Genomic DNA, 13,506 nt, shown 5'->3' on the forward strand with positions numbered 1-13,506 from the left:
AGAGAATCAATAGTCTACGTTACGCAACATCGGCAAACCAGGTGCTGGAAGTGAATTTGTAGTAATGTTTATCATTAGAGTGTCGAAAAAAATATGGTGCGATTGTGGGAGATTGAGATGTTTAGCACCGCAGCCTGTCTGATGTTGAGTGATCCATGCCCACGTAAAGGAAGCGGCTGGATAATAGAGCCGTATATGGCTGGCGCGAGTGGACAGAATTCAGAATTATGCCACGGCATAAATCGGAATTGTGGTGCACCATAAATCAACCAATCAAGATCTCGGATCTCGTGAATTATGCCGCGGCATAAATAGGAATTGTGGACGGAAGTGTCATTTATGGAGGACGGAAGTAAATCGGAATTGTGGTGCACCATAAATCGACCAATCAAAACCTCGGATCTCAGACTAGGCATGATGCCTGTCACTCATAAAGCACAGTCAACAGACATGTGGTTTCAGTATTAGGCCTTTCATTGTAGCAATGCGAAAATGTAAGCAATTTTGGTTAGGTCCGTCATTTTTTATCACCAAGTAGCTTCTAGAGTGACTCAACCACTCTCTTGATTACAGCGGCCACCTCAGCGCCACCACGCGGGGCGTAATGGTATTAGGCCAAGTAACTTCGCGCGATACGCACCATTCTGGGAAAACTCAATGAGGAAGGATGCTCCTCGAGTCATTAGCATAATCTAATCTTGACTCCAGCTCGAGGTAATCTTGCACAGTGTTTCTTCGGCCCAGATACATTGTGGTGGAAATCGTCTATTACATAGATCGCCTGGCTTGCGCCAGAATAATAAGTGAAGAAGGTTTGGCTGCGCTAGACTACTGTGATAAAAATGACCGTTGCAGAGACTCTGTGACGTAGGCATATTCTTTTTACAAATGAAAATGCTTTCAAAAGACGATAAGGAATGATGATTTATTAATATTTCCTGAACTATATACCTTCTAATTATCACTTTACATAAATAGGTTGGCGTTAGGTCGCGTGCTTTTCTTTCCCCGTGACAATATACAGCAAAATAGTTACAACCCCATAATCGCGCTATAAGTCATAATGAGATCACGGTGACCCGTTATAAATGTTTCGCCAGCTTCGCTATTTTGCCGCTACGCGGTGCGTTGGGTCCTTGCGTCAAGGGTTTTCATGAACAACTTGAAACGTGCATAACAACTTAACAGTGTATTGATCGCAAATCAATACTTACTACATAAGATTCTACTCAGCTTCCAGTTATTCATTTCATGTAAATATGCCTGATACAACAGCGTTTCAGCGCAAAATTGGTCAGGTTTTCCACCAGTTTTTTTTTTAAAACCTACAACAGAGTCATTGCTATAATGTATGGTTGTCCTGGCTCTTGTGAGTTCGATGCAAAAAACCAATTGGTTCCTTACAACCAGAATATACACTGATAGACCTTTCATGAGTTTTTTTCAAATGTAATTTACCACGAGAGTATTATATTGGCTATTCGAAGTAGCGTCTACAAGGGCAGTGCACTAGACGCCTGTCATGATCGATCACTCCAAAGTGGCATATATCCAAGCGTTCATAACAGGCAGAATAGATCTCAGGGAATCGGGACTTCACCATATCGGAGCCTGTGTCATGCGGCTGAACGGGAGGTCGTTTTCATTCCAATTCCACCTTCGAAAGTGTTGAATGGTTGGACCTGGTGGTGCGCTTTGCGGGAAGCTGCCAGCCGGGTGGCCTGCTTATCTGAAGATGTTGAGATGATTTGAGCCCGGTGATGAGGCAAGACGCAAACTATTAGGGTGAGTAGGGGCCTATCCTACGTTCACAAAAGATGCCTCGACGTCATTCTCTTGATTATGCCTACATGCCTGCTAAATATAACATATAAGAGAGCTAGCTATCGCAATCGCAATGATCACAAAACGGAAAATATAAAGAGGGATGTACCGTGTCTATCATTCAGGCTCAAAAAGACACAGATATTTTAGTTTTCCGCAAAATCTCGAAGTGACCTTTACCAAATTCTCATCACAGTAACACGGAGCTCCACTCAGGAAATGTAGACCAGTTAATATCCTATTGGTGATCCATGGCCTTTTAGCCTGTTGTATGGCAAGTGATAAAAAAGTTTTGTTTGAGAGTGCTTTTCCTCAGTTTTGGTATAGACTTCCGTGATTCAGCTGCTGCAAAAATGTAATCTCATCTGCTAACTGCCCACGTTGATACGTACCGAGCTGGATTATTACAGCTCTGAAACAAGAGACGGCTGTTATTACTAAATACGGCATTGTTTAGAAGTAGGCCTACATGACAAATAACTTTCTCTTCGAAAAGTAACATTTATAGCCTCGGTACAATTATAGCCCAAACAGCTATGATCGACAGCGTAGAAAATAGCTGGCAATACACACTAATGCACGCAGAGGCTATAAATGTATCGAAGCTATAATTGTACCACCTGTAAATTTACATTTTTTGCTTGCATTCACACAGATTTTATATATCACTGCATATAATACAATTTTTTTCGCCGCGTCGACAAAAACGCCATAACGCCTTGAGACTTGAAGAATCAATTAGTATTCCCTCAATGTATTTATATATTTCCTCCTGTCTTGACGCTTTTCAGATTACCATTCCAAACTCAAGAGCTATGAGCACAGTCTTAAGCCCACTATCATGCTTAAATAATAACTTGCATATCAGCATATCTTCGGTGGCCGTTTCGATGGTTTCCATGAAAATCGTTGTTTTTTAGGGCATGTTCCGTTTGAGGGATAAAAAGTAAAAAAGAGAACATTTTCCACAGGGGCCTTCTAAGATTGGAAAGATGTGAGGAAGATATGCACAGATTCACAATCTCTAAATGTTTTCAAACACCATGTTTGTCCATAATTCCATGTGGCGTCCTCAGATGTACTGACTTCATGAAGTGTTATTGAAAACATTCTCAACTTGCTCTACATCCGTGCTAATACGTTGTAAATCCGTACACAACCTTCCCAGTTTAAATTCAAGGAATTGACACCGAAGTGGAAGTTTTGATTGTCTCACCAAAACCGCGAGGGTGGAGCTAAAATATAAACCAAAGCCGAAGTAGAACCTAATGTGCTAAATGGAGTTGTGGCATCGTAAAAATAGTAAAGTGGCATCCAATACTATGATATCACAGGTCGCACAATTTTATGTACAGGGCCGTTTCAAGGTGTCATGGACCTCCCCCCCCCCCCCCCGCCCAAGTACTCGCCCAGAGTGAGCCTATAGATTTACATGATCTATTAAAAGGTCAGTTATTTCTAAGGGCTGAAAAAACGTTTTCAATGTTGCGAGTCATCAACAAATGGGTATACACTATTGATAAAATGCTAATGCATTGCCATTGGTTTGGAGACATGACGTCACAGGCATCCTGACGTAATAGAGAGCGTCTCCTATGCAAGAGTCTCTTAGGTTAATTTGGCGACATCCAGCGGCTCATAACTTTTTCCCAGACGTTCTGATGAAAATAATACCCCAAGGACTTATAGATCTATGGTAGTTCTTCAAATCATAAAATTTACGTTGTGGGTTGACCGTGCTAATTTCAGGGTTTGGGGGTCTGTCTGATGTTTTGGGGGTTGATCATTTTCGACTAATTTTTGACACGTGAATCGAATTTTTGACCACGACGGGTTAATTTGGCCCATGACACCACAATATTAGGTTACTGAACTGAAACTTCATCATTAGGTTCCTTTTATAGAGAAAAAATTCATAATTTAAAAAAAAATATGTATTGATAATGGAAAACACATCCATACTGGTCACTGAGACCATATGCATCAGAAATTCAAATTAAATTGTTAACTTTTTACATCCGTTAATTTTGATGTTGAAGGAAAATGTATATATACGTGTACATTTTATTGTCGAAAAAAAATTCTCTGTTTTTCGTCTTGGATTTTTACGTGTCAGTCGGTTTGCCCTGGGGTATGTCGTAACTAAAAGGCGAGCATATGAAATGCTATTACTGTAAAAATTGGCGGGTTACTTCGTCGAAGAAAAACGCACTCTTAGAAATAAAGGTTTTTGAGCTAAAATGTTTTCAATTGCTAAAAAACTGATGATTTTATGTAAGAGTGTGCGCGTAGCCTAAACGTGATAAATGCGAAGTAACCTTTCGTTGATATAGCAGCCTTCCGAGCGTTTTGTGACAGCTCGAATAGGTGCTAAATGGGTGTAAATTGCTGAGAGAAAAATTATGGTATCCACCAAAATTCTACTTGCAGGATATTTTTTCAAAAACACTTTGTAACAAATAGCTATGATATTGTGGTTCTTGTTAGATCAGCCTGTAAAATTGTTGATGAAAATATGACATCCACCGAGATTTTCCCTCAGGATATCCTGAACACTTTGGAACAAATAGCCACGTTATAGATTCCTGTGAGACTATATTTAACATGTACATGTAAGATAATTGATAAAAGAATATGATATCCAGCAGGATTATTTTTTCTTGTAGGATACCTTGAACAATTGGGAACAAATAGCCATGTTAAAGATACTGTTAAGACCAGCCTGTAACTAGATTGTTGATAAAACATATTTACATAACCACATAGATTTGTTTTCTTGTAGGATATTTTGCACACTTGGTAACAAATAGCCATGTTATAGATTATGTTAAGACCAGCCTGTAAGATTGTATGATAGAAAATATTATATCCACCAAGATTTGTTTTCTTGTAGGATATCTTGCACACTTGGTAACAAATAGCCATGTTATAGATTCCTGTGATCAGACTAACATGTATAATGTACATGTAAGATAATTAAGATCAGCCTGTAAGATTGTTGAAAAAAAAATCATATTATATATCCATCAAGATTTTTTAGGATATCTTGCATACATTATATTAATAGCCATGTTGAAGATTCTGATAAGACCAGCCTGTAAGATTGTTGATAAAAACTATAATATCCGCCAAGATGTGTTTCCTTGTAGGATATCTTGAACTCTTCGTAACAAATAGCCATGATTTAGCCTATAGATTCTGTTAAGACCAGCCTGTGAGGTTATTAATAAAAGCATGGACATGTCACCGATAAAAGGATTTCTAATGGATGAGTAGCCCCCAAAGTGATTTAGCGTAGATCTGACAAGCTCTGGCACCTTTCTATAAACAGCCTGTGATGACTGCATTAGTTCAGACGTGGTTAGATATAACTGTCAGATTCATTTAGTTGATGGAATTACGCGATCGATTCTCTCCTTATCTTGTGTCCGTACTGCGCGCCGCCATCTCGATGTAGGGGTGGTCTTGGCCTACTGGTTCAAAGTTTAAATCCGCAATGCTGGTACAAATAATCCTGTTGCGGATCGACTCAATATGTACTCATTGAAGCATGACTGCAAACTATTAAATCCTCGGGGAGCGCGGTGGCACAACATTTGTGATCGGGAAGTCCCGGTGTAAAAGGAATTGACGTCCTAGGAATGTAGGACCCCATACAATAGCTTTGTATGGTCAACGAATGTGGTAAATGGTTTGGTTAGGTTAGCTACATAATCTTCAACAAAGGAACTCAGCGACTCTTTTCACTTTAAAGGATAGCTCCTGGAATAAATCGTTGGAAGCCTTTTTGAACGAAACCAATGGAAATATATTAAATGAGTATTCCTTTTTACCACAAACCTTTTGAAAGTGGAAGAAATATTATAGTTCAGGGAGAAAAATTGATATTAATAGTCCCTATTTTACTGACATGGACAGCGCCATTTTGAGTCAAATTTCCCTCGGTGATGACGCGGTGTGTGCAATGGCAGTGATTGGCTGAAATTCCTAAGCACCGATCGTGCATATTGTGGGCTTGTCACCGCTTTTCGCGCGTGCGCAGTGTGTGAATCCATGTCAATATCCGTTTCTTCGCGATCTCTCTCGCATGTCTCAAGATTTCACGCAATTAAATCATTCTAATTTCGTTTTATTTGGACATTCGCGTAATATATGGATTGCTTGAATGCAAAATGCCTCGGTGCATAGCCCTCAGTTTGGCCATCTGACATCGGGTCCAGCTGCAGCTTCAATAGCTTGAGCCATAGCGTCATTGCCGTCAATGACTCAATCTCCCCCTCTTCATATTCCGGCTCAAACTGGTAGCCCTGTACACCAACATTTCCCCCTACATCCAAATCTTCATAACTCCCGCTGCTCATCGAAGTGTCACTGCTGTCAACGTAGCTTTCATCATCTGAAGCCCCCTTGATAACAATACAATAACACGATCTCAAATTATCAATCGGCTGACTGCTATTGTGACAATACTGACAATGTGAATTGCACACGTGACGTCACGATTCTCCGGTTTTGGAGGAGAGATCGCGAAAAAAGTGAGAAAATGGCGCCCTCCATAAACTCTGTGTTTAGTGGATTTAAAACACCTTTATTGGTACAAACGCAAATTTTTGAGCGATATACAGTCCTATATTGGAATAATAATGATATACGAAATATGCAGGTGCGTTAGTTTTCCCGATTATCGCTATAGCGATTTATTCCAGGAGCTATCCTTTAACAAAAGGACCGGACTTAGATTCCAGGGGGACTTGCATTTCTTTTACAACGGGTTCGATCCCGGCCGTTGCCACTTCGTAACTCTCTCAACTGGCCTTAAATGTCCTTACGTGTGCTAGACTGTGGCTGCACTTGGTTCTCAAGAAAGGTTTCTGGACAGGCTGGGTAAATATTGTTTGCGACTTTAAAGCGCTTTGAGACAGTAGATAATACAGTGTAAAGCGCTATATATAAGAAAAAACTGTTATTATTAGAAATCACTAGATTTTACAGTGAGATGAACCTACGCCCATGCTTGCATGAAGTCTGGTCGAAAGGTATCACATCACAAAATAGAAACCAACTTATTTTGCAGCAGGTTGAACCTGATTCGGGTAAAGTCTAAATTGCTACATTGTAATTGTGCCTGTTTAATTAATTATTGTATCAGAAATAGAACTTGCCCAAACAATGCGTCATGTTGAATCTCTTGTTACTAGTATATCATTCCTACTACAAGTACATGTAAATCCTAAACGGTGGACTGAAACTTGATAATAAGACTAAAACTTAAAAATAAAACTACCTGGGCAAAAGCTTTGTGCCCGCTTAAGAAGGTCACAAATGAAAACAAAACGTTAAGATTGTTAGTAAATAAAACCACCTGCTAAAAAACAATGAACCTACCTGTTGGGTTGGGTTGGGTTGGGTTAGGTTGGGTTGGTTTCTCACGACAATTATTCAATGGTCTATCTGTAACTTAGGGTGATTACATAAAGTTATTCCCCCTTTGAAATGGTTTGTTATTCATTTATCCACCATACTGCTAAAATCAACCTTAATTAATTGAATAAGAAAACATCACAGTATGATAGGAATTGCGTAGCAACGTACGAACAGATGAAATTAGGAAAATTAATTATGATTAAACATCACATCAATATTGGTTTCACCTTTGTGTTCAAGGGGGAACGTCTTTTGGTCTCTATTCAGACAAAATAGTGTTGTCCCATTCTGTTGTAATGACTTGGCAATCCTGCGATCAGAAAACGTAATAGTAGGGATTCCTGCCTATCTTTGGCAACATTAATCATATCAAGGACAGACTGTCTGTCTTTGGTCATTCCAATCCCATCCTATTTTCCGCTCCATAACTGGCCACAATAGCCTTACAAATCGAGAATGTGTTTTTTCGCGGACGAAGATATGAGCAAACCTCATTCGTCTCGTTAAGGGTCAGACTATTCCTAACATCCAACACCTCTTCTGCTGAACCTAAAGCTGACCATTATGCCTATAATGTTATATGTTATTATAATATATGTTATTATTAATATATTATTTTGCTTTAATCTAATAGTCATTCAGCGGCCCAATTCATGCTGCCATCGAATGCCACATTTTCCTCATAATTCGAAAACCTTTCTTTCCGGCAAATACAGTCAAAGAAGCTGAAACTCGCCTCAGTCTTTCAGGATGATATTCATGGCTTCCAATATCTCTTCCTATCTGATAATTCAGACAATTACTTTTTTCTCCCTTTTTTTCCCCTACTTTTTCGCAAAGGTATTTTTGTCCTTAAGTAGGAAAGTGAATCGTTTTCTTCAGGAATGCATCCGCCATTCAGTCTTTACCATTGCCTTCGTTAACGTCCGACCTCTCATTCAGGTTATCCCTGAACGAAATCCGGACCATTTAATACAGAGAAAATTGCAATTTTTTTCCATCCCTTTCCCCTCTCTTATTCAGCTTGTACACTGCGTTTTTGAAGTCCAAACTGTTTTCTTGGTCCTCCCAGCTCTAATTCTGGCCATTAAGCTAAGAATTAGGTAACAGTTTTTTTTACTTAATCTCTCTCTGTCCATTGGGAGAGTGAATCGTCTTCTCCTGCCTTACTTCCGCGCCATTCAGCCTGTTTACCCCTGTCATTTATATCGCGCTGTATGACCAAAGCGTTCATTTCCTCCGGGCGCTCTGCCTGCGGCTTATTTATTTGCGCAGCCATCCACTCCTAAAGGAAAAAGAAAATGGACAGATCGAGGAAAAAGGCCACACCGAGCTAATGGTTTGGAATAAGATTGCAAACATTGAGTAAGGTTGAGCAAAAAGACTTCATTAATCCATCCCCGATATGACATGTTCGTTTTTCTCGTAGCTTCCCGCTCCAAGATTGCAGATGGCATTTAACGTGTATAGTTGACTGATGGGTAGGTTAGTAGAGAATTAAGCAACATAGTGAGGGTATAGTGTAGCATGAAGCTATAGTGACATTTAACATTTCAAATGTCATTGTTTGATATCTCTTAGAATCTCTATCAATATAAAAACGTACGGTTAAGTGTTCTTTCTATCAAATTATCCTGAATATATCTAAATTATCCACAACCTTCAGTTGTCAGACCAGTTTTGCCATCTCCCAAACATGCCAAGTGCGATATGGCTCCAGCATGTTATTTGACTCTTTGGCATTAAACATTTATTAAGTAGGCGTTCAGTATGTGGCTGGTGGGCATTGAATATACTAGTATTCCAAACTTCATTCAGACGTTGTGTTAACAATTAACTCAATGTGACCACTCTTAAAAGGACAACTTTGGCGTGGTATTTGCCACGCCAGGAGGATAATGATCCTGCTTGCCACCCGTAGTATCACACAAATGCTGAGTTCTGATGAATTTGGACGGTGTTGCGAGGCAGTTTTGGACATGGCATGTAAATTTCAGGCAGGCTTATGGTTACACCCCGTTCTAGTGCATGCATTGTTTATTGCAGTTCAATGGCTTTTCAATTATCCTGTTTAGAGAAGTCACGGTCCTTGCACGAAGCCATTTTCGTCTTAAAAACCAACATAATCTCATACCTGAGATGTCCCTTTAAAAATGTTCTTCTCACTTGACTTATCGACAGTAACCAAGATCTACTGTTAATCGAGAATATTCTATTAGTCACGGTTTCTATCATCAGCCAACCAGATTGTCAACATGTAATTTCTGTTTGCTTTCTGGTCGACAACATTTGCTGAAGGGGTCTTTATTAGGGAAGTTGGTTGTATTTATATCACTCATATGCAATTAGAGAACTGGTTCAAGCTGGGGTTTTTTGTAATCGTTATTAAGCAACGAATGTATTCCTGGTGGCGCTGTTTCGTCGATATTGTGAGGTAGAAAATGCCTTTAATTGAGACTTTTGACCAACCTGGCCTTTGCCAATAGATTTCCTTTAACATCGTGTTGATTGACTCACGGGCATGTTGGGAAGTTACTAAAGCAACGTACCAGTCTGTGGCTGACAAATGGCTGATGTCGTTGATTAGTTTTTTATGTCGCTGCAGTTCATAATGAATCTCAGATTTGGTTTTCACCTGTTTGAAACCTTTGGCAACGGCGTTGTGGAATGAAAGTTTTAGAGTGAAACTATTCTAAAACACCTTGTGTGCATCGTACATGTAACCCCAAACCTCGTTCGTTTTAGCTCCACCCTCGCAGTGAAACACCCAATATCTCCACTTTGGTATCAATTTTTTGTACCTCCGTTTCAAGGTGTGTGGTTTTTTAGGTCTTATGTGTTATATATGCATAATATACCACCAATAATCGTGTCTCCCATAGATTTTAAAACGATGACTCTTTTTCATTTAGCTCCCTTCCGTTCAGCTTTTCCATTAGTCATTGACACTTCCGTGCGAAAGATTTGGTCTTCCGACGCTGTCGAGTGATTTATTCCTTATCATACCACTAATTGATTTTGTGCGAATCCCACCCAATGGGTGGGAGCCGAATTGATCACTAATGACAGATTAATTAAGAAACATCACAATTAATCACTGCTTGGCGGTGTGTCGTTGAACATGGAAATCGAGCAAGAATATCTGACGTGGTTGTGGCATATAGTGGAGGTTCGAACCAGGAAAAACTCAAGAAAGTGAATGGCGGATCCAAAGATTTGGGTAAAGGGGGAGGGGGCACAACACCAACCAGAAAGGACCGAGGGTGCGATCTTTGAAAAGTAAAGTCTTTGGGCCCTCCCCGTGAAGAAGATTGACATTTAAGGTTGTGCGAATCATAACTAACCATGATTTATCATTTTAGACAAATATGTCTAAAATGATAAATGATCAATATTCTGAATTGGTAAATTGTTTCGAGATGGAAAGTATTTTCTGATAAGAGATGTTTTTTTTTTATTTGAAGAAAATGCATTTCCAGGTTACTTGTTCGTCGCTTGAAAGCGGTCTTTATAAGCAGGATTTAGAGGGTCAAGTTTGTATTCTTTAGATGACTATATATACACAGTTAACATGGTTAAAGACAGTGTGGTAGGTTGTTCAGCAAGAGGTATATATTCCTGGTAAAATGATTTATTCTCTGAGGTGGTAGAGGCCCCTTTTGTATTATGTGTTGGCCTACCTGACTTCTGCCTATAGACTCTCTTTAGCATGACAAGTCCCGTTCCCGTCATCGTACATTCGCACATATTAGTGAGGTTTCGCAACCGCCCGGTTAGGCCCTTCGACGACGTTTATCTATTGTTCAGGTAAACTCACACAATAGATAAACGTCGTCGTAGGGCCTAAACGGGTGGTTGCGAAACCTCACTATTATATCGATTCACCTCCGTCTGCTTATTAAATGGAGCCATCGACTGCCAAAATATCCCGAGTTCTCACAGAGAGGTGCGGGCTTTACAAGGCTGTAAATGTTGGAATGTTTTTCTTTCTGGTGCTTTTATCAGCTTTTTATGGGCACTTGTTTTCGATATATTATCTAAGAATGTATTGCTTTGTCTCTTTCCAGATTCACTTCGACGGGAATTTCAACCTCTGAAAGGTCCAAGTCGTAGTCATGGCTGACCCTGGAATTGAGGCCGACCCCTCGCAGATCGACATGATAGCGAGGTGGCTGGATGGAAACATGCTGAACGGCTCCCTGAACGTCCAACACAAAATCCGAAAGCCTCTCCAGTATGTCTACCCGCTCTTCATCTTCCTGCACGCGTTGACAGTAATAGGGGGCGTCACGGGAAACATCGGAATACTCGTCATAGTAATCCGTAAAAAACTCTACAATGACCCGTTGTACTTTTTCATGGCGAACTTAGCCATCTCCGATATAATCAAGTCAGTCTTCGTCCTGCCGTTGACTCTCACCAACCTGATGATGACCAATTGGGTATTTGGTAGCTTCATCTGTTTCTTCCTTCCGATGCTGCAGAGTTTTCCGGTGTACGTCACAATGTTGACCTTCTTAATGATCGCCATTGATCGCTATCGGACTATTGTTTACCCAATGAAATCACGGGTCCCTGCCGGTCTCTGCACCATCGGGGTCTGGGTGCTGTCGGTCTGTATTGTCCTTCCGCATGCCGTATACTTGAAATATATCGATCTTGGTACATTGGGCGCTGATTTAATGAACGAGGGAATATGCTATGTGAGTTTTGGGAAACATTATGAGGAGTACGTACGCGCCATGTTTGTTGTCATGTACGCACTGCCGCTTGCTGTGTGTGCATTTTTATACATTAAGTCTTCAGCTGAGATCAAGGCCCGGGAAACGGCGAGTCCACCCGTGTTACCACAGCCATATAGGCCATCTATCAGGGACGAGAGCTCTCGTACCATGAGCGAGGGTTCGTACCATTCGCGGGTCACGTGGTCCATGTGCGACCAGGAACGCCGGATCGAACCGGAAGGTGCCAGTGGCGAATCTTCCCAGATCAACTCGTCATACATGGAGCGATCATACCACGACAGCGATGACGAAATTGACGTAATAAAAGAAAAGAGGACCCAAAAGTACATGATAAGTATGGTGACAATCTTTGGCATGTGTTGGTGCCCACTCAACATCATTTATTTAGTCACTCCCTTCCTTGTCCCAGAGGAAACGGAAACCAAGGAAAAACTCATGGACATTTTCTTCATCACGTTTTCTTGGTTTGGGTTTCTGAGTACATGCAGTAACCCGGTGTTGTTCGCGTCCTGGAGGATGTCGGAAACGGCCAAGGACAGGTTGCGGGGGTACTTCCGGTTCAGCAACCGGCGGAGAGATAGCGCACACTCACAGGTAAGCCGGTGCACGGAGATATGCGGTGGTCATGGCGGACTCTGCTCGAGTAAGGAGAAGTCGGATGAGGTAACAAGGGCCTACGTCTGACTAGAGTTGAGCGATGCTGAAAAGGCTGAGAGGCCAAATCGTAGGGAGTAGATCGAAGGATTTGGAATCGTATTCCGGTTAAGTTGAACATTGTCACCTTTGAATAACAGCTATAGTTCTGTCGTTAAACAAACTTGAGCATTTTTCTGGCCGACTGCGCAGAAAAAGCCCAGACACCTTTCAAAATAGGCGCAGTACGTTCGCATACTTCACTACTGGGTGACGGGACTACACAGAATTGTGATACATTTGTAAGAAGCGTAATTGGTGCTTTTTGAATGAACTCGTTCAGGCAATATAGCGGCAGACTTAAATACTGATAACCGCCCAGCTACGGATATGGCCTGATATGATTCGTTCCATAGTGTAAAATCACTTATTTTTCTGACTTTTGTTATATTTTGTATTCAAAACTGGCCCAGAATATGCAGAATGTGTCAAGTAACTCTCATAATGAAATTCAATGACATCAGGCCAAATTCGAAGGTAGGTGGATTTGGGTTACTACATTGCTGATAATCTGTAGTGCTAATATGATTATGTATTTAAATACTTACATGTATGAGATATACATGTATAATTAAGGTGTTGATTACGCATTTACGAAGCTCGGTGTGATGTAACAAATTATAACGCGTCAAATCCACCGAAATTACTTTGAAATGCATATGCTTTTGCTCCGCAAATGTCGAGGTATTCGTATCAGTTGCGAATCGCTCCGTACCATTATTACCTACCCCGCTTACTATCATCGTATATTAGTATTTTGTGCACACAATGTAAATATTTTATGAAATTAGTGTTGTTTTTAAAACTATCTTAGGTCAAG

At 40.6% G+C, this 13,506-nt stretch overlaps 1 protein-coding gene across 1 annotated transcript; it reads left to right on the top strand.

Annotated features, from left to right (window-relative positions):
- The first annotated feature begins 11,363 nt into the window (after positions 1–11,363).
- On the top strand, positions 11,364–12,677 carry LOC135489390 (prolactin-releasing peptide receptor-like). The gene has a single exon (XM_064774733.1). The coding sequence runs from the start codon at positions 11,364–11,366 to the stop codon at positions 12,675–12,677; it is 1,314 nt and encodes a 437-aa protein (XP_064630803.1).
- The last annotated feature ends 829 nt before the right edge of the window (positions 12,678–13,506 follow it).

The sequence above is a fragment of the Lineus longissimus genome, chromosome 6, assembly GCF_910592395.1.
Source record: "Lineus longissimus chromosome 6, tnLinLong1.2, whole genome shotgun sequence".
Classification (NCBI taxonomy): Eukaryota; Metazoa; Nemertea; class Pilidiophora; order Heteronemertea; family Lineidae; genus Lineus; species Lineus longissimus.